A 19,189-nucleotide genomic window follows, 5' to 3' on the forward strand; every position below is an offset into this window, starting at 1 on the left:
GCTCTAGCTTCCTTTGCTCGTAAGTCTAATTCGGGAACAGGTAGCCCACCTCCTCGATCCCGCAGCGCACGACTTTCTTGCATTGCTCCTTCCCTGTGAGCTTCCTTCCTATGCTCTCACTTGTTTGGGGTTTTCTTCTACGGCCCACGGCCACTTTTAATTGATTGCCTTTCTCTCGAGTCGCATTAGACACGGCTGCACCGCGTAGTCGCGCAAGCTCCGTGGTACCGACTACCCGTTCACCACCAAATCCAGCCTCAAGCCACGAATCCCTTCCACCCTTCTGGACAACTCCGCAAACAACATCTGAGGTCGACCAGAGCGCCGACTTCCATCACCATGGCATCAACTGCGCGCACCACAGGCGCTGATGCACAGGCGGAAGAGCTGCGGAGGAGAAATGTAGCCGCACAATCACAGGCCTCCGCGCCAGTCGCTGCACAAGTACAAGAGAAGGAGAAATCAAAGGACAAGGTACGTAGCCTGGTACAAGTGGCATTAGAGCTGTCAATATTCTGGTGGCTGCAGGGACTTGTCGCTAACCAAACCGCAGCCTTTTAACATCATCTCGTTCCTCGACGAATACGAGTTCATTTGGGCTCCGCTAATCTTCACCTTCTTCGCCTTCTTTACGCGCATGTACAAGATTGGCCTCTCGCCAATCGTCACCTGGGATGAAGCCCAGTAAGTATACCAAATCTAAGGCGTACATGGCTAGTTCTGACTTGGTGCAGCTTTGGCAAGTTCGGTTCACACTACCTCAAGCGCGAGTTCTACTTCGATGTCCACCCACCGCTCGGAAAGATGCTCGTCGGTCTATCTGGATATCTCGCTGGATACAACGGCTCGTTCGAATTCAAGTCCGGAGAGACGTACCCTCCCGAGCTGGACTACACCTTCATGCGTCTTTTCAACTCGGCCTTTGGCGCTGTCTGCGTTCCGTTGGCATACTTTACCGCCAAGGAGCTGAACTTCCGCCGTCCAGTTGTATGGTTCGTCACGTTGGCTGTCCTATGCGAGAACTCGTACACTACCATCAGCCGCTTTATTCTTCTCGACTCTATGCTCCTCTGCTTCACCTTCACCACCGTCTTCTGTTGGTCCAAGTTCCACCGTCAGCAACATGACCCCTTCTCCCCTGAGTGGGGTCTCTGGCTGATGCTCACTGGAGTTTCTATTGGTTGCGTATGCAGCGTCAAGTGGGTTGGATTCTTCGTTACAGCGTTGGTCGGGTTGTACACCATTGAGGACCTCTGGCACAAGTTTGGAGACCTGAAAATGCCCAAGGTATGTGAAATTGGTATGCTACAGAACTAAACTAACACGTACAGATCGAGCTAGTCACACATGTCGCTTTCCGAGTCTTCGGCCTGATCCTCATCCCCCTCGCCGTCTACATGTTCTCGTTCTACCTCCACTTCATCATCCTCGAAAACAGCGGTCCCGGCGATGCACAAATGAGCTCCCTCTTCCAGGCTAACCTGCGAGGAACTGAGGTCGGCAAGAACAGCCCTCTTGAGATCGCATACGGCTCTCGCACGACTCTGAAGAATATGGGATACGGAGGTGGACTGCTTCACTCTCACGTGCAGACCTACCCTGAAGGCTCGCAACAGCAACAGATCACTTGCTACCACCACAAGGATGCCAACAACGACTGGTTTTTCTACCCCAACCGCCATGAAGTCGATTACAAGCCCGATGAGGAGCTCCGCTACCCCGGAAACGGTGACGTTATCCGTCTCATCCATGCTCAGACCGGCCGTAACCTGCACTCGCACCAAGTCGCCGCCCCCGTTACAAAGAGTGATTGGGAAGTTTCCTGCTACGGTAACACAACCGTCGGTGACACCAAGGACCACTGGGTTGTTGAAGTCGTTCGTGACGCTGCTTCAAGGGATTACTCCAAGCTCCGAACGCTCACTACCGCCTTCCGTCTGAAGCACAAGGATCTGGGTTGCTACCTTCGCGCTGGCAACGTCAACCTGCCTCAATGGGGGTTCAAGCAGATTGAGACATCTTGCGTCAAGAAGAACAACCCCCGCGACGTCTACACCCACTGGAACATTGAGAGCCACACCAACGAGAGGCTACCCCCGGGTAACCCTGGCGACTACAAGTCACCATTCTTCCAGGACTTTATTCATCTCAACGTTGCCATGATGACATCCAACAACGCGCTTGTTCCCGACCCTGACAAGCAAGACGATCTCGCATCCAGCTTCTGGCAATGGCCCATCCTGCACGTCGGTCTCCGCATGTGCGGCTGGAACGATGACAGTAAGCACCCCTTTCCTGTCACCTTAGATATCCCACTGACAAAATCATAGTCGTCAAGTACTTCCTCCTCGGTAACCCTTTCGTCTACTGGGGCAGCACCGCCTCGCTAGGCATCTTCGGTCTCCTCGTCGTCTTCTACCTGGTCCGCTGGCAACGCGGATACAACGATCTCAAGCAATCAGAGATTGACCAGATCCACTACGCCGGTATCTACCCCATCATCGGCTGGGCCCTTCACTACGCACCGTTCGTCGCCATGGGTCGTGTCACCTACGTGCACCACTACTACCCCGCGTTGTGGTTCGCCATCATCGTCATGGGTTTCTGCCTCGACTTTACCACAAGAAAGCTGAGCAAGCAGGTACAATGGGCCATCTTCGCCGTTCTGTACGCCATCATCATCGGCCTGTATGTGCTCTTCAGGGCCATCTCATTCGGTATGGTGGGACCTAGCAGCCAGTGGAAACACCTCAAGTGGTTCGACAGCTGGAGGATCACCGACTAAGCCCCTTCACCCTACGATTCTTCTCTCTTTGTGCTCAACGGCAATGAGACCTTTTTTCTAAGGGCAGAAGGACGGTTTGGTCTTTTTGTAACAACACGTTTCTTCTTTCTATAAACTTTGGGGTATCTAGGGATCACGGATACCAGGCGGACGCATGCATTAGGGGTTTCTCTACGACCGGGCTAGCGAAGGTGTTCCTAGGGGCGGTATAAAGTTTAGAATCTTTCTGGAAGAAAATCAATGTCATGATATAATCTGATGCTGCTTTCCTGTTACCCTGTCACGTCTTGACAAGTGCTGATGATGCATGTATATATTGTGTCCTTCATTTCTTCACTGGCTTGACTACATGTCTTATCCCGCTCTTTGCTATCTCAAACTCGACGCCTCTCCCCTCTGACGGCGGTGCCCACGGCGCGAAAACAACTTTGAACCAGCGTCGCCACTTCGAAATGTGGCTCTCCTCTTGCTCATTCCATTGGTCTTGGCCGTTGACGGCGTGGATGAGCGGCTTGCTACCAGAAAAGACGGGAACCTTTTTCAGAGCAATGCGGCACGCGAGTTGATTTGTCCAGACGAGGCCCAAGGAGGGTGTCTTTTGGACGTGCGCCTGTTCGTATTGCGAGTCGCCCCAGCCGGTGAACCAACGTTGTTGGTGGTCGAGAGCGAGGGGGTCCGCGGAGAGGACGATGCTTTCGGTTGGCTGTGAGGCCGGGTTGGGAATGTTGTCGAGCTCGTTTCCTTGACTAGCGCTGTGGGTGCCTTGGCTATTGGTGGATGTCGTTCGCGATGCTGCGTTTGAAGACGGGGCAGATGGCGCTTTGGTGAAGCGGTCGGCGACTTGGTTGGCTACGACGACGGTTATACCTTCTGTGCGGGCGAGTTCCCGGAGGAGGGCGCCTAGCTGCACAAGCTGGGTTCCTCTTCTAGCCATGGCCGCAGCTCCATTGCCGGCGCCTTGCTTCTCGAACTCGGCGCGGTAGTTGGCAGCGACAGAGTCCAGGATGACAAGGCCGACGCCATGCTTTCTGATCGCTACGGGTAGCTGGTAGCGTAGTATGTGCTCTTGGGATTCGAGATCTGGGGTTTGTATGCTCAGGACACGCGACAGTGAGGGCTTTTCGTCGGTGGGTAGTGAAGCGAGGGCCGGGTGAGAGGAGAGCAGCTGGGCGAGACGGTTCGTGGATAGTATTGCCTCGGTAGATATGTAGACTGCTGATTTGGCGAGACCTTTGGGAGGCGGCAGTTGTGAAGCCAGCAGCAGGGTAAGGAGTAATTGTGTTTTACCGGCACCACTAGAAGCAGTCAGTCAGTATGACGTCCGAAAGAAGCCCAAACTGTCGTACCTCTCCCCGGTAATTTCTACCAGATAGCCACGCGGTATGCCTCCACCCAAGGCGGCATCCAATTCTTCATCCAAGGTGCTTATACAAGTCCAACCATCATTCGGGGCATCCGGGATACCCGAAGCGGAAAGAAAGGAATTGCCGACGGCAGCTTCCTCTCCGCCGAAGCCAAGTTGTCGATGCAGAGCAGCTATCACGGCATCGGCGAGCTTCCTCAGCTCACCCGCGGGCAGTTGGGCGCGTTTGGCAACATCGGCCGCGTCGAGGGTGAGCAGGTCATTAGTGGTGATGAGGGCCTTGTCGAGCGAGGGCAGCAGGTGGGTGTAGGGTTTCGCGTCAAAGTCAGGCAGCACCTGCAGCAGATCCGTCATGGGCCAGAGAGGTGTCGCATTTGCGCGGCTCTGCGGATGGCACGCGCGACGACTTCCGGACTCGCCTTTTCGGTCAAATGTCACGGCGGGCGGAGCGTTGGAGGCGGACGGGGCGTGGATGCGTGCAGCTGGTCCGACTGACGCGTGATGAAAGCTGCTCGCGACTGTTCGAGAAGCTCTTGGCCGCTAGTCGACTAGTCCATAGACGACAGCGTGGTGGGGGTTCCGTTTCTCCTATGGTCCGTGACCTACGTCACACTTGAATCCCCCGCTTCTCCACACGTTGGCATACCTCAGCCACTCTCCAATCCCAGTCCGCCCAAGACTGAGCCCAGACATCGACACCTCAGGTCGCCGTACGTAGAGCCCGTGAGCAATGACCGCATAGCCGCGCAGTGTGATCCAAGTAGCCATAGACCACAGTTACATCCTACTATTGTGCCTTGCACCCGTTGCCGTACCTATCCTAAAAGCTGCCCAGATACATTTTCTCCGATTAACCGGACTGCCTACGCGACGGTGCGTGCTCTTTATAAGTTCGCGCTACCGCCGACGCTTCCACTCGTCCGTAACGTAGATAGCTGATTTCTAACAGGCCCACTAGTACACCTCGGGGCAGCCTTGCGCGCCTACCGTATCCTCACGACCGAGTCTCTCTGACATTTGCTGTGCTTCGATCCGCGGCACACCTTTTCCGGTCCTTTATCCTGGTCCTGCTGCATTGTCGAGAGCGCAAGAGGCCCATTGGAGTACAGTAAGTTGTTGCGCAACAGAGTTACTTTGACTACAGCAGTTTCGATTACATTCCAGATCTGGAGAAATTCCGCCAGACTATTCGCAGCTCATTCAGAGCTCGACGCTACTGTGTAAGTTGCACTCTCCTTGCATGGGCGTTTCGTTGGCTTAGAACATCGGGTCATTCACCTCTCTGGTCTGCCATGCTCCGGGTCACGTTCCGGGTCAGCGGTCGGCTACCTGAGCGGCATCCTGCATCGCCTGTCTCTTTATTACGAAGCCTATCGCGCGTTTCACATGCGAAGTCGCCATGTGGACCCGCCCTAATTCTACTTTCCCCATTTGTCTTGAGTCTTATAAGAGTCTTCCCTTCCCCAAGTACCTTGATGCTCTTTGCGAACTCTGAGTACCCATGCCGGCCTACTGTCTCCAGGACTGTCACTACTTCTATCGCAGTGCTCTGCGGCATCTCAACATTGCCACCTCCATCTCACCCCTATACGCCTAACTGACACTCTCGCCATGGCAGTCCGCACTTTCACCCAACCGTCGTCCCTTGAGGATACATTGGTCAAGGCATCCAAGATGTCTGGCTCAGAAGGCAACGGCACGACTCGTTCAGCAGAGTCTGCGAAGCAGAGTACCCAGTCTTACTCCTCAGAGGCACAAGCACCACTAGCAAGCCATACCAACCCGAACTCGAGACCAGGCATTACCTTCGCACACGAGGACAGTCTACCAAAGCTTCCTATCCCAGAGCTTGACAGTTCGTGCAAGAAATACATTGCAGCTCTCAAGCCCTTGCAGTCTCCGAAGGAACACAGCGATACAGTCCATTCGGTAGAGGACTTCCTCAAGTCTGATGGACCTGTGCTGCAGGAGAAGCTGAAGAAGTACGCTTCTGGCAAAAACAACTACATCGAGCAGTTCTGTAAGTATTCTTTCAGTTGACAGAATGAGCTATTTTCGAGCCACTTCGTGATCGACAGTGGAAAGTGTATCCATATCCATGTATCGTAGGCTGACATATCGCTAGGGTATGATTCATATCTGAACTTCGATAACCCGGTGGTACTTAATCTAAATCCATTCTTCTTACTGGAGGATGATCCCACCCCGGCTCGCAACAACCAAGTCACTCGCGCAGCCTCATTAGTCGTCTCGGCACTGTCGTTTGTAAGAGCTGTCCGTCGCGAGGAACTACCGCCTGACACCATCCGTGGTCAGCCACTGTGCATGTACCAATACTCAAGACTGTTCGGTACTGCCAGGATACCCACTGAGCATGGATGTCAGATCGGTCAAGACCCAACCTCGAAGCACGTGGTCGTCATGTGCTATGGCCAGTTCTACTGGTTCGACGTTCTGGATGACAACCACGACCTGATCATGACGGAGAAGGATATTGCCCTCAATCTGCAAGTCATTGTCGATGACGCGCAGGAAGTACCGATTCAGGATGCGGCCAAAGGAGCACTGGGTGTGCTGAGTACAGAGAACCGAAAGGTCTGGGCTGGTCTCCGTGACGTGCTGCACAGGGAAGAGGGCTCGAACAACTCTGACTGTCTCAACATTGTTGACTCGGCATTGTTTATACTCTGCCTAGACTACACCGAACCACAAACAGGTGCCGATCTGTGCATGAACATGCTTTGCGGCACGAGCAAGATTGAGCGCGGTGTTCAGGTGGGAACATGCACAAACCGCTGGTACGACAAGCTGCAAATCATCGTTTGCAAGAACGGAAGTGCAGGCATCAACTTCGAGCATACAGGTGTTGATGGCCATACTGTGCTCCGATTTGCTTCCGATGTATACACCGACACCATTCTCCGATTCGCGAGAACCATCAACGGCAGTGCTCCAAGCCTTTGGGCTTCATCAAGCCCTGATCCTGCCAAGCGCGACCCCGACAGCTTTGGCGACGTACAAACAACACCTCACAAGCTCGAGTGGGACATGCTTCCTGAACTCAGCACAGCGCTTCGTTTTGCCGAGACACGCCTGGCAGACCTCATTCAGCAGAATGAGTTCGCGACCCTGGAGTTCCCTCACTATGGCAAGAACTTCATGACTTCGATGGGTTTCTCACCCGATGCTTTTGTTCAAATGGCTTTCCAGGCAGCGTATTACGGTCTATACGGGCGAATAGAATGTGTATACGAACCTGCTATGACCAAAATCTACTACCACGGACGTACAGAAGCCATCCGCTCGGTGACAGAAGAATCGGTTGACTTCCTGACGATGTTCTGGGGCGAAAACCCAGCCTCGCAGAAGATCGAAGCACTCCGAAAGGCGTGCCAGAAGCACACGGAGAACACAAAGATCTGTTCCAAAGCCCAAGGTCCTGACCGACATCTCTATGCCTTGTACTGCATCTGGCAGCGTGCCATTGACGAGTCCAACGACACAGCCAGCAGTGACGGCTGGGACTCCACACGACCATCCAGCGCCGACGCATCAGGCGTCGGCTCACCGAACCGCAACTCAGTCCTGTCAGAGAACGACTCCATCTCGAGCTCGCCACCCCCAGCACCAATCCAACATTCGATGCCCGCCCTCTTCGCCGACAGCGGCTGGGACAAGATCAACCAAACCATCCTTTCGACCTCCAACTGCGGCAACCCCTCACTCCGCCAATTTGGTTTCGGACCCACCTCCGCCGACGGCTTTGGCATAGGCTACATCATCAAAGACGGCAGCATATCCATCTGCGCGTCATCCAAGCACCGCCAAACCTCGCGCTACATCGACGCGCTGGAATCCTACTTTTTGGAAATCCGTAAACTCCTCCGCCAGATTAAGCGCCGCGGTACTTCGGCTGATAAAACCGCGACCCGCGCCCGCGAAGCGGAAGACAGACCCCTCGCCACCCGTTTCAAGAGCAGAGGCAGAATTATCCTGGGAGATGGCGGCAAGCAACAAACGCCCGCAGAGAGTATAGTAGATGATGACGATGACGATGGTCTCGGTGGATGTAGGACTCCCCCTTCCCCCCCTTCCCTTCTTTCCCTCGATGAAGTCTCGAGCCATGCTTCTTGTTCCGCTTTGCCTTCTTCGCCCCATTCTTCTTCTTCGCAGCCTTTTCCTACTGTGGGTGGTTTACCGCCTACACCTCCTCATTCCCCGCCTTTCAAGCCCATGACGCCTGTTTTGCAAAGCTCGCCGCGTAAACCCATTCCGGTTGTTAAAACGGTCAAAGCGAGGAAAGCGCCTGTTGCGGCGAGGAAACCGATCTTTTACTCTTCTTAGTGTTTCGTTCATTCTCCCTTTTCCGATTAGAGACTTTGTTTCTTCCCTTTCCTTTCCTTGACTATTGATGGGATTGAGCGGTACAAGCGGCATGCGCACACGAGACTTCACCACCACCACCACCACCACCACCAACACACTACCTTGTTTTCCCCCATACATCGTTCCTTGTTTCCTGTTTCATTGATCGCTGATTCTTACTTTTCTGCTCCGGCTATAGATGGCTTCTTCGATGCGGGAATGCTTCGTCAGGCACTCAATGCGAATCGAGCGCAGAACGAACCCGTCGAGCGCGACGTTATACGCAGGAATATTGGGAGGAGGTTGAGGTTGGCTGAGTACTGAGTGTGCTAAGTTGATTTGTTGGAATGGCAGGAGGAGGGAGGATGGAGAATGGTAGTGAGATGATGGGGGACAGAGAGGGTTTGATGTGTGAGGATGGGGAATGTGGAGAAGAGATTAATACAGTGGTGGAGTGGACGGAGGAGGCTAATGCAACGGCACACTTTCACTGTTGTTCGCGTGTTGGGGTTACCTAGTGCACCACTTCTGTTCTTGGAGAACATCTTCGCAATCTAATTCCATACCATCGTCCACGAAATGTACTGTTTCTCAATGTTGCTAAGACCCGTTTTCATTTTCAATGCCCATATACAAAGCTAGCCCTATGATGAGACTTTCTTAAGTTGACAGCGCAACAACACCACCCAAACGCTCTGCTGTCCACTTGATCTAGTATATTTGATTCTCTACAAACTACTGCAAAGGAATAAAAGGGGGTATAAGTGACAAAAGACAATACGTCTATACATCCTCACGCAATACAAATGCCACCAAACCTGCGCTATGCTGAACCAAACCCGATTCCGCGGCCCTACAAAATGCGTAATGAAGAGAAAGGAAACGAGCACACCATCCGACGAGCCTGCAGCAGCATAGCTATTGCCCACCGACGAGGGCGGCTGCAGAGACGGCGTTGCGGTCACAGCCCCGGCTACCTCCGGCCCTGTACCCAGTCAGCCCTTGGAAATACATACACAAAAAGCGTGTTTACAGGAAGAGGGGAGCTAACGTACTAAGACGCTGGAGCCGCCGACAGCGGCTCTTTGTTTTCCGAGCCAGCCTTTGGGTGCTTCGCTGCGTCTTTGCAGGATGACGGTGTTGCTGAGGAGGCGCTGGTTCATGTCGTACCACATGGACTTGACCAGGGCGTTTTCGCGGCGCAGGTTTTCGACTTCTTGTTGGAGTTCCACCTGTTTGTTGGAGCACTTGTTACTACCATATCCAAGGTTGCCACGTCGCTGTTCGGGAGAGGGAGGGAACGCGACATACCGAGCCCTTCTCTGACGTCTCCTTCTTGGCGAGCTCGAGCTGCTCGCGAAGTGTGCTGTTGGTTGTGAGTTGGTCTTGGAGGTCCTGCGGTGGAGGGTTAGCTTGGGCGCGGTGAGATGGGTACAAGGTATGAAAAGAGAGAGGAAGTCGGTTGGATAAGTATACTCTGGCAGCCAGGCCAAGGACAAACTTGCCACACAGTCATTCGACGATTGCATCGTGTAGTACTCGGTGCTGCATATGGTCGACATGGTCCTCCGCTTTGGCGAGACGAGCTGCGCCATGCGGCCCCATGTAGTTTGCCCCGTCCCAGCTGTCGAAGTAGACATGTCCGACAGCGACTTCTCCTTTCCGAGATGGGTTCGATTTGGTGAAGCTGGCGAGACAAGAGTAGCCGCAGTGAACGAAGGTTCAAGCTGATGTTTCTTCATTGCCGAAACCGCTGCGTCGAACGCGGAAGAAGGCGACTTGCTATGAGAGATCTGCTTGTTACTTACCTTCTTTGCTTTGTCCAGAGCTGCTTCGGAGGATAGCACAGTCTCCGCGATCTCTGAGCTCGTGGTATCTAACACTTGCGGTTGTACTTCTGCTGGGGCTTTGATGACTGATTCTATCCGTTCACGCATCTCCCGTATCGTTTCGACTCTCTTAAGCTCGAGAAGCTCTGGCGGCAGGTTTTGGCGGTCGAGCAACGCTGCTCGTAAGAGGCCCTGCTTCTCCGCGTTCGCAACTTCGAGCTCCCGTAGTCTGTCGTTGGTCCTCTCTTGCAGCACCAGCAGGCGTTCGTGTTCCTTTTGAACAGCAGCTGTGCGAGTATCGTCGTCGATGTCAGATTCTACTAGAATTAGCACAATCACATAGATAAGTCGGGCTACATACTCCTGTTGAGCTCGTTGCGAAGTTCCGCCATTTGCAAGTCTTGTTCTCGTAACCGGCGACGAAGTTCTTCCAGCTCGGTTTGAGCAGTCTGTAACTTTTCGTTCTGTTCTAAGAATGGTCTGCGGACATGTAATTAGCAATGCCCAATCCACATGTAGCTTTCACCTACTTCTGGCTGTTTTCATCCTTTTCCGTCATCATATCTGAGCGTAGGCCCAAATTCTCCTGCATCTGCTTGAGCGTCTCGCTTTCTAGCGATTTCAAACGGACATTCAAAATATCGACCCGTTGTTGCAAAGCAATGGCATCTGCGCTCACTCGTCCATCAGATACGGGCTTCGTGTCGGTGTCCTGGTTGGCGTTTTCGTCTTGTTCGAGCTCGTCTTCCAGGCTTCCCCCACGGTCAGCATGGTTGGATGACTCTAGTTCTCGTATTCGTTCTTCAAGCTCTTGTTTGGCATCTTCTGCTTTGTACTGTAGTTCGCGAGTCTGCTCCAACTGCTTCATAAGCAGGAGGTTCTCATGCTCGATTCGGGTGCGCTTGCCCTTTTCTTCAAAGATAGCCTGCTCTCCGTTGGCAAGCGTCTGACCGTTCTCTTTGATGATGTTCTGCAGGATATCGATGCGCTCCTCGACGCCTTCGAGCTGAGCCAACCGTTCACGAGCTTGTTGGTAGTCTTCGCGTAACGTCTCCAGCTGTTTGGTTTCCTTGGTGAGAGACTCGATCTTCTTCTTCAGGTTCTCGTTTGCCTTGGCCTTCTGGCTCAGCTCGTCGCGTTCTGCCTTGACGACTTGCAGCTGATCTCGCAAGTCCTGTTTAGATCCTTCCTCGCCCTCTAGCCGATCGAGGCGTCGCTTCTGGCTTTCCATGATCTCTCTCGTATGCGCGAGGTCCTGTTCCAGCTGGTCAATGTACTGTCTGTCGCGCAGCAGGTCGTTGCGTAGATTTTCGACATCGTCGGATTGAGCGCGTTGTGCCTGGCCTGCCCGAACATCGAGATAGGCAGTCGCTTCTGCGACTTCCTCCTCGAGCTTGGATATGCGTTCTCGTGAGGTCTTGAGCTCCTCAAGTAGCTTTCCAACCTGCGCCTTGAGAGCTTGCCTGTCCTTGTTCGCTTCGAACAACTGTGCCTCCTGCTCCAACTCGTTGCCTGCCGGGGGTGGCTGGCCAGATATTGCTCGTGTGGGCGTTCTATACCCTGAGAGAACTGGCTCTGAAGTCAGCTCGGCATCGACGCCTAGTTCCGACATGCGTTGATCCAAGGCCTGCATCTCTTGTATGGCTTCGGCTATCGTCTCGGCCGTCTTCTGGCCCAGCTTGGGCATGACCTGCAGCATGCGCTGATTGCTTCGCGGCGAGAAGCATGCTGCCAATAGCACAGCCATGGTGAGCTTTGCAACGAGCATTGTTGAACCATCTCTCGCGCCTGCCTTGAGGTCCGGTATCATGCGCTTGGTGAGCACGGGCAGCTGCTCGCATTCTTCGCGTATGTAGGTCGAGGTTGTGCGTTCGATGTATTTGAGGTTCTGCCATCGCGGTATCCAATTGTCTGATTGGCGGCGGTGGTTCTCTTCGAAATTTGGGAGGGACTCGTTGAAGTAGTCGGCATCAATGTCGGCGAGGATCTGCCAGAGTATTTGGCCGTCTTCGAGCTGGCTCAGCGACGTGATTCTGTGGGGGAGGTCGAACGTGTTGACCTAGACGCAAATGTCAGCTATACCACTCGGACGTGTAGTAGGCGGCACGTGGAGATGTACCCAGTCGAGGAGAGCCTTGAGCAGCTCGGGCTTGAAGTCGTCCATGGTGGAGTGTCGCGGGGCTTGGTACCCGCGTGTAAGTTTGTCAATGCTGTTATGCGGTCGGAGTAGAGTGAATAACAGTCATGCATCTCGATGTCTGTGGTTTTGCGGTGAAGTGTACGTGCTCCACCATGCACAGGCTGAGTCCTTGCTCGAGGACGTGTCGCGCGCGTCGGTGAGGTTGGGTGCCCGAACGCTAAGCCGGAATGCAGCACATTCCCGCGGCGACGTCTTCAATCGGTGTGTATCGAGGCGTGAGGTCGTGAGATGGGCGTCGAGTGAGGGGCATCAGCCTGACATTCACTAATTGCCTTTTGACAGACGGAACATGACGCGCATAAAGCCGCCGCTGTTCTGAGACGACGTGCACGGGCAGGCCACCCGCGGGGGAAGAGCCGCTGCAGGGCTCCACCATCTTACCCTACGGTGATCACAACACTCTCCGGCGTAGCAACTATCTGTAATCGTAATACGTAGGGCTATTGGATATGTTGGTGTTATCCACAGTCAACGTCGAGGATGCACGGGTTTCAAACCGTTCTACATAAATCAGAATAATAATGTATTGTCTAATTGACATTCTCATCCAACTCCACCCAGTCCGATCCTTGAGTAGACTCCAGACTCCAGTCGTATAATCGTAAGCACAATTAATTAGGGGGGGCGTTCCTTCCAGTTTGTTGCCCTCTTCCTTCCCCATGCAGCCTACTCCTTGTTGTTCTGCGTGGTAACGATGCCATCCTCCTCAATCTCGCACTTATACACATCGCTCAACGTCGACACGATGTCGAGAGCGGCAGCGGGGGCTGTGGCAGCGAAGCCCTTGATGATGTTGTACTCGTGGGTAATGACGCCTAGTGTTTTGTTAGCATACGTCCTCTACCAATGTCGCATGTCTCTTACCCTGGGCCTGTCGGATAGCCTCCTTGCTCTGCTCGACAATGTCATCGGGCGTGTCGTTGGGCCAGCTGATGATGACGGAGCGGTGGGGTGCGCTGGCCATGACGAAGGCAGCGAGGAGCGCAACGAGGAAGGAGAAGATGGCGAAGCGCATTATGTCTTGGGCGACTTGGGGTTACGGTTGCGGTGCCGGAAGAGGGTTACGAAGAGTGGAGAGCGTTAGGCGGCTGTCTTATCACAATCTCGTGCTTTTGGACGTCGTGAGAGGTTTATTGGTGGTGCTCGGCCTGGTTTGTAAGTGTCTAGGAGCAACTGGGCAGGTGCATGTTTCAAATGGCTGATCCGGAAGCCGAAGGCCCAAAGCGCGTCATCGCCTCACATGTCACACGGCAGCCGCTCCGCTGGACCCCTCGTCACATCGATGCAACCATGGCCATAATCCATTGTAACATCGTCTCTGCCATTTCTTTGTTGTCTCCATTCACCTCAACGATAGTACAGTATCACGCAAGTGCAAACCAGTTCTGGAATTTGATCCTTTATTCATCTACATAGACTTGCCACCTAGCTCCAGGCTCACGGCAAGTGCCATTGCAAAAGGGAGGTGAAGATGGAGAGGCCGCCTATATGGCGACAGTGCTCGTGCTGCTCGTTTTCGTGCTCATGCTGAAACGTTCCTTTTGGTGCACCAAGGTGCCGTATCGTCAAGACAAGTGGTTGCTGGGGAAAATGAAGGGATAGAATACAAGCAATGAAGGGGGAAGGGAAGAACGCCATGTAGCCCAGATCCAAACGCCGAATGATGCCGAATGCTGCCTAGGCCGCGCGATGATGCTCGTGTAGCTCGTACTATACAAGATCGATCCGCCCAATTAGACAGACAGGACCGATACATGGAAGAAAGATTGATCCATCAAGATGACAAACGCCAATACCAGTGTACTCTACTGGTAAGCATGTTGGTAGTGATGTGCTTTTGGACAGACCGTAGCTCGTCAAATCATAACCTCGTCGAGTGCCTGGCTCTTCTAGAACCAGCTGCCGTTGCCGCCATTGGTCTGAGGAACACCGTACTGGTGCTGCTGCTGGTAGCCAGCGTAGCCCTGGCGGTTGTCCTGAGCAGGGTTGTGCATGTGGTGCGGGTTGCTCAAGCGATGCGGCTGGCGGTGAGGTTGAGGTGAAATGATGCTCGGACCATAGTTTGCGGTTGCAGTATACATGGGTGTCTGGTAACCAGAGGAACCGTTGGGAGGTTGGTACTGTGGCGGGGCCTGGTTGAAGACCGAGCTCGACTCGGAACCTTGTGCAGTGCCGGGCGAAGCTTGGCCGGAAGAAGTACGACCAGTGTAGGCAGCCAGGCGGCTCTCGCGCTCTCCGACCTTGCTCATGATGCGGCGACCATAAGGGGTCTGGCGGATGGACGGCAGAATTGGACGCATCGCCTCAATCAGGAGTACGCAAAGCTCGGCGGGAGCGAACTCGAGTGCGGTCTGGATAACGTAGTTGCCGTAAGAGTCGCGCATGAGCTGCTCAAGCTGCTCGACATCAAGCAACTCCTCAATCATCATGCCCTTGACGTGCGGCTCGGCGCAGCGTATGCACTTCTCGATGACGTTGGAGCTGAACTTCTGCTTGGACAGCTCGCAGATCTTGCCCTGGAAACCCTGACACATGGGTGTTGTAAAGGCGGCATCGTTGAGGTCGAGGATGTACTGAACGACGTAGTTGCCGAATGGGTCCTGTACGAGGTGGAAGCTGTGGGCAGTGATCTTGCGGATCAGATCGACCTTCTGGAAACCGACGGCGTGATCAATGCAACGCTGGAGAACACAGCATCCATGGCGATGGGTGCCAACAGTGATGCAGTTCTCGCCTACAGCATCGAAGATAAACTGGGCCTCCACAGACTTGAGGTGGTTCAGGCACTTCTGAATGACGTGGTTGCCGTTCAGATCCTGGATGAGATCGACGACCTGTCCAGACAAGGCGTGAATGATCATTTGAGTCTGGAAACGAATTAGTTCGGAAGAAGTAGAATGCTTGGGGTTGTAACATACCTGATCGTCAGTGGAGATGAACTCAATCATCTTCTGCAAGGCGCGAGTTCCGTGCTGGTTGAACGCGATCTGAACCATCGCAGGAGAAGCGTTGCGGACAAGAGTGTTGCGCTGCTCGTCATTGCAGTACTCCAGCAACTTCTGGCAGAGGTAGTTGCCAAAAGGATCAGTCATGAGTTCAACGACATGAGGGGCAGTCTCATCAAAGATGATCTGAATGTTCTCTGCGTTGCGCTCCTCAAGCTTCTTCTGCAGGAATCGGCAACCGTGCTGATCCTTGCACAAACTGTAGATCTCGTGACGGGGCATGGTCTTCAGGTCGTAGTTCATGTACTTGTTTGCGTCGTTCTGCAGACGACGACTCTGAATGACACGAGCCTGGCTGTCCTGTACACGACCACCTGGACCATAGGTAGCGTATGGGTTGTACTGCGGCGGCCCATTACCGTACATACCGTTGGGAGCGTAAGCAGGAGGTCCGCCGTACTGAGGACCGGGCCCGCCTCCAAGGTTGAGACCATTCAAAGCACCGTTCAGCATGTTCATACCGTATCCATAGTATCCTGGGTTGGCAGCGGAAACACTTGAGTACTGTGACATGGCTGGTGAACCAACAGTAGACGAAACTCCGCCGTTGCCGTTGGCAGCTGAAGTCATACCAGGACCGAAAGGTGCAGCGCTGGCATGCAAGCCTGACTGTGGAGATCGGTACTCAGACTCGCGGTTACCGAGGGAGAGATCGCGGCTGTTACGGTTGGACAGGACATTTGGCGGAATGCGACCTAGGCTAGCGTTGTGATTGTGGAATTGCTGCGAGTGGGTGAAACCGATACTATTGGCGCCGTTCGCTCCGTTCTTCAGAGTCGGAACGTCGTTTGTAGAGTATGACTGGGTCAACTTGGGCATGCCGTTGGTGGGGCCGCCGTAGCTAGAGCGCTTGGACTCGTTGTTCTTGGGGCTGAAGCTGAACTCGACTGAGCGGCGGTTGTTCTTGGGAGTAGTATCGGCACCGTTGGATCGACCGGACTCATAATCGTCCATCTGAGAAGCTTTACGGAAAGTGTTAGCAGGAAGGGACTGTTGAGCCTGACGGTGACGGTGTCCGTTCCAACCAGTGGACTGAGCATCCGGGCCAGGGGACTGTGAAAGGGCCAAATCAAGCGCAGTGGAAGAGGCAGAGAGGTTCGTACCATTACCAGCACCATCGCGGCGGACCAAGACTGGGAAGTCGTCCTTGGTATTGCCCATCTGGAGGAAGGCCTTTTGGTCTTGAGTGGCAGCTGATGCGTCATCACCAAACAAGAAGCCGGCAGTATCGATGTGACCAAGAAGCGAGCCAACATCTGGAAGATTCCCGCGGTTACCGTAGTCCATTCTAGTAACAGGCATGGACATGCGGTTGTTCCTATTTGGGTTAGCAGTGTGAGGCGAAGTTGTGATGGGCCAACTTACTTGCGCGCCGCCGGACTCAGAGGAGTGAAGTCGTCGTTCTCAAAGTCGTCGTGATCCTCTTCGGAATTGCGACGAGATCCTGGCATCGAGTGCGAAGGCAGGTTGCCGTTGCTCTGGAAGTTGGCGGGAGGGGAAGTGACCTGGGAGTTGGCACGGCTACCGCGTGTGGTCATACCCGGGTTAATACTGGACATGCTGAAACGGTTCGGACGCGACAAAGCGGACGGGAACCCGTTGCTCTCGTTGTACTCGGGTGGGGTGGTGGGCTGGCTATGTGCAGGTCCGCCGTAGTGAGCATCAGCCGAGAATCGGTTGATGTCACTCTCGCCGTGCTGGGCTTGCAAGTTGAGGAGCTCCATCTCAGCGTCGAATCGCCGTTTTGCTTCTTTGAGATACTCGTGTTCGATCCGTTTTCTCTCAAGCTAGCAAGCTGTTAGCTGGTCACACGGACCGGCAAGTGCGTTTGTCGTGAAGCAACAGCGTCGCTCGTGGCGTAAGACGATGCAGATAGGAAGAGATGAGGATATAGATAGGGAAAAGAGTCTCAAATGAGACAGAGAAATGTACAGGAGTAATGATAGCAATGCTAGCTTTTGGAGAGGCGGCGGGCTATTGTTGTGGTGCAGAAGAGAAAAAGGCAAAAGACAATTGTTGGTCAATATGGGCGTCGCCTGGACAGGTAGCCTTGGCAACGACTGCAATCTTGCTTCCAGTAGGATTTGTGGGGTGACAAGTGAGAGACGCAGAAAGACGTAGTGAAGTAAACTTACAACTTGGAGCTTGTGGTACGTCTGTTGGGATTGGTCGTTAGCCCAAACTCTTGGTCACCGCGTATTGATAAACAGCTAACAGACAGCAGGTCCGACGACCAGCGCAGCCACACTTTATCGTTTCAAGTGTATCCGACATGGCTGTGGCAGCTGCTGAGTACCGACATGCAGAGCGCCGCGGAGCCCCAACACTAAACAGCCGCCTCTTACTTGTACGAGAGTGCCCACATACCGCTGTAGTAAACTCGGCCGGCTCTGCCGCTTGTCTACGTTGTTGTCCGATTGGCGACAGAGGCGTGCTCATGGTCGGAATGTTGTTGGTGGTGAAGCGCCGCTGCAGGGTCGCGCGGCCATCGCCGTTCTGAGCGGCGCGATTCAGGGAAAGGAACGACTGCTCTTCGCGCGGAGATCTGAGGCCGTTGCCTCCTCCCATGCCTTGGTAGGCCATACTGACTAGAATACTAGAAATACACTGCCGTCAAGTCAGCGCGACTGCCCTGGGAGCTGGTGTGGGGGATTTGCGGGCGGTGTGAAGTTCACATGGCAGCGGCGGCCGCGTCACTGAAGACACGGAAAGCGCATTTACATACAGATAATTCGTACACGGGGCAAATGCCCTTGCTGCCCTCGCTGCTCGCTGTTCTTGGTCGTACAGAGTCGGGACGGAAGCGTGGTTGGAGGCTCGGTACGTAGGCAGGAACGGAAGTCGATGTGGTGCGGGTCGCAGCAGCGCGCACTCGATGGCCTATGCACAGCACGAGTCGTGGGTAAGGACAGTCGGAGGAAGTCTGGAAGTGCTGGCCAACGGTTCAGACTTCAGGCGCCGAAAGAGCAAGTCTACAGACGGAGCGGGAGTGGAGCGTTGGACTCGAAAGCTCAGGGTCCATCACTGATCAGGGGACGATGTGGCGCTCAACTAGTGCTGGGTGGGATTCCGCACATATTGCCCATCTGCTTGTCGCGTACTCTGCCCAATTGAGGTTTTGGACCCTCCTGTTCTCCCGCAGCTGTCTACTGTACATGCGCAGCTACTGTAGAGACTATCTAGCACGCAAACGCGCATCGCATCCCCAGGATTAAACATATGTTGTAGTCATGGCTTCGGAACGCGCAGCTAATCGAATCTGGCAACCCACCTTCTGCGTGTCGTCCCAGCCTTTGGTGCAGCTCCGCGCAGCTGTCACAGCCTTCCGCTATTCAACACGGCCCACTCTAACTCGATATGCGCGGCAAACGTGGTTCTGAATGCTTCTCTACAGCGCGTTCCAGGCCCCTGGAGTGGGATGGAGATGCCGGCGGGCGGTGCGCAATGCCCTCACGTCATCCGGCAGCTCTTCGCCCAGGAAGTCGTGCAGCCAGTCAGGCTTGCAGCTTCTAGTAGTACCGCAATAAGTACTAGGAGGGGCAGTGTAGCTTCCACGGCCGAAGGACTGGCGGGGCATCGATCGTCTCAAACACCGACGTATGCCGCTACGCGTGCCGCGCCATTGCGGTAGACATGTCGTGC

At 54.2% G+C, this 19,189-nt stretch overlaps 6 protein-coding genes across 6 annotated transcripts; 2 read left to right on the forward strand and 4 right to left on the reverse strand.

Annotated features, from left to right (window-relative positions):
- Positions 1 to 211: 211 nt before the first annotated feature.
- Positions 212 to 2,948, forward strand: BKA58DRAFT_190820 (protein O-mannosyl-transferase 2). Its single transcript, XM_046165601.1, has 5 exons — positions 212 to 474; positions 554 to 684; positions 735 to 1,287; positions 1,332 to 2,280; positions 2,331 to 2,948. Exons 1-5 carry the CDS (start codon positions 340 to 342, stop codon positions 2,783 to 2,785), a joined length of 2,223 nt encoding a protein of 740 aa, XP_046024141.1. The 5' UTR covers positions 212 to 339; the 3' UTR covers positions 2,786 to 2,948.
- A 162-nt stretch (positions 2,949 to 3,110) lies between these two features.
- Positions 3,111 to 4,502, reverse strand: BKA58DRAFT_440698 (DNA repair protein-like protein RAD57; the record flags this gene model as incomplete). The annotated part of the gene is made up of 2 exons (XM_046173770.1): positions 3,111 to 4,080; positions 4,132 to 4,502. The coding sequence occupies 2 exons, from the start codon at positions 4,500 to 4,502 to the stop codon at positions 3,111 to 3,113; spliced, it is 1,341 nt and encodes a 446-aa protein (XP_046024142.1).
- A 1,257-nt stretch (positions 4,503 to 5,759) lies between these two features.
- On the forward strand, positions 5,760 to 8,492 carry BKA58DRAFT_402639 (Choline/Carnitine o-acyltransferase-domain-containing protein; the record flags this gene model as incomplete). The annotated part of the gene is made up of 2 exons (XM_046171739.1): positions 5,760 to 6,168; positions 6,274 to 8,492. The coding sequence occupies 2 exons, from the start codon at positions 5,760 to 5,762 to the stop codon at positions 8,490 to 8,492; spliced, it is 2,628 nt and encodes an 875-aa protein (XP_046024143.1).
- Positions 8,493 to 9,113: 621 nt separating this feature from the next.
- Positions 9,114 to 10,659, reverse strand: BKA58DRAFT_190824 (uncharacterized protein). Its single transcript, XM_046165602.1, has one exon. The coding sequence runs from the start codon at positions 10,448 to 10,450 to the stop codon at positions 9,560 to 9,562; it is 891 nt and encodes a 296-aa protein (XP_046024144.1). The 5' UTR covers positions 10,451 to 10,659; the 3' UTR covers positions 9,114 to 9,559.
- A 2,193-nt stretch (positions 10,660 to 12,852) lies between these two features.
- BKA58DRAFT_470106 (uncharacterized protein) lies at positions 12,853 to 13,721 on the reverse strand. Its single transcript, XM_046175175.1, has 2 exons — positions 13,407 to 13,721; positions 12,853 to 13,357 (listed from the first exon to the last, which is right to left on the reverse strand). Exons 1-2 carry the CDS (start codon positions 13,555 to 13,557, stop codon positions 13,209 to 13,211), a joined length of 300 nt encoding a protein of 99 aa, XP_046024145.1. The 5' UTR covers positions 13,558 to 13,721; the 3' UTR covers positions 12,853 to 13,208.
- Positions 13,722 to 14,431: 710 nt separating this feature from the next.
- On the reverse strand, positions 14,432 to 18,130 carry BKA58DRAFT_402641 (armadillo-type protein; the record flags this gene model as incomplete). Its single annotated transcript, XM_046171740.1, has 5 exons — positions 14,432 to 15,409; positions 15,461 to 16,865; positions 16,913 to 17,334; positions 17,683 to 17,703; positions 17,915 to 18,130. 5 exons carry the CDS (start codon positions 18,128 to 18,130, stop codon positions 14,432 to 14,434), a joined length of 3,042 nt encoding a protein of 1,013 aa, XP_046024146.1.
- Between the last annotated feature and the right edge of the window lie 1,059 nt (positions 18,131 to 19,189).

Source organism: Alternaria rosae (genome assembly GCF_020736505.1).
Source record: "Alternaria rosae strain MPI-PUGE-AT-0040 chromosome Unknown BKA58scaffold_6, whole genome shotgun sequence".
Lineage (NCBI taxonomy): Eukaryota > Fungi > Ascomycota > Dothideomycetes > Pleosporales > Pleosporaceae > Alternaria > Alternaria rosae.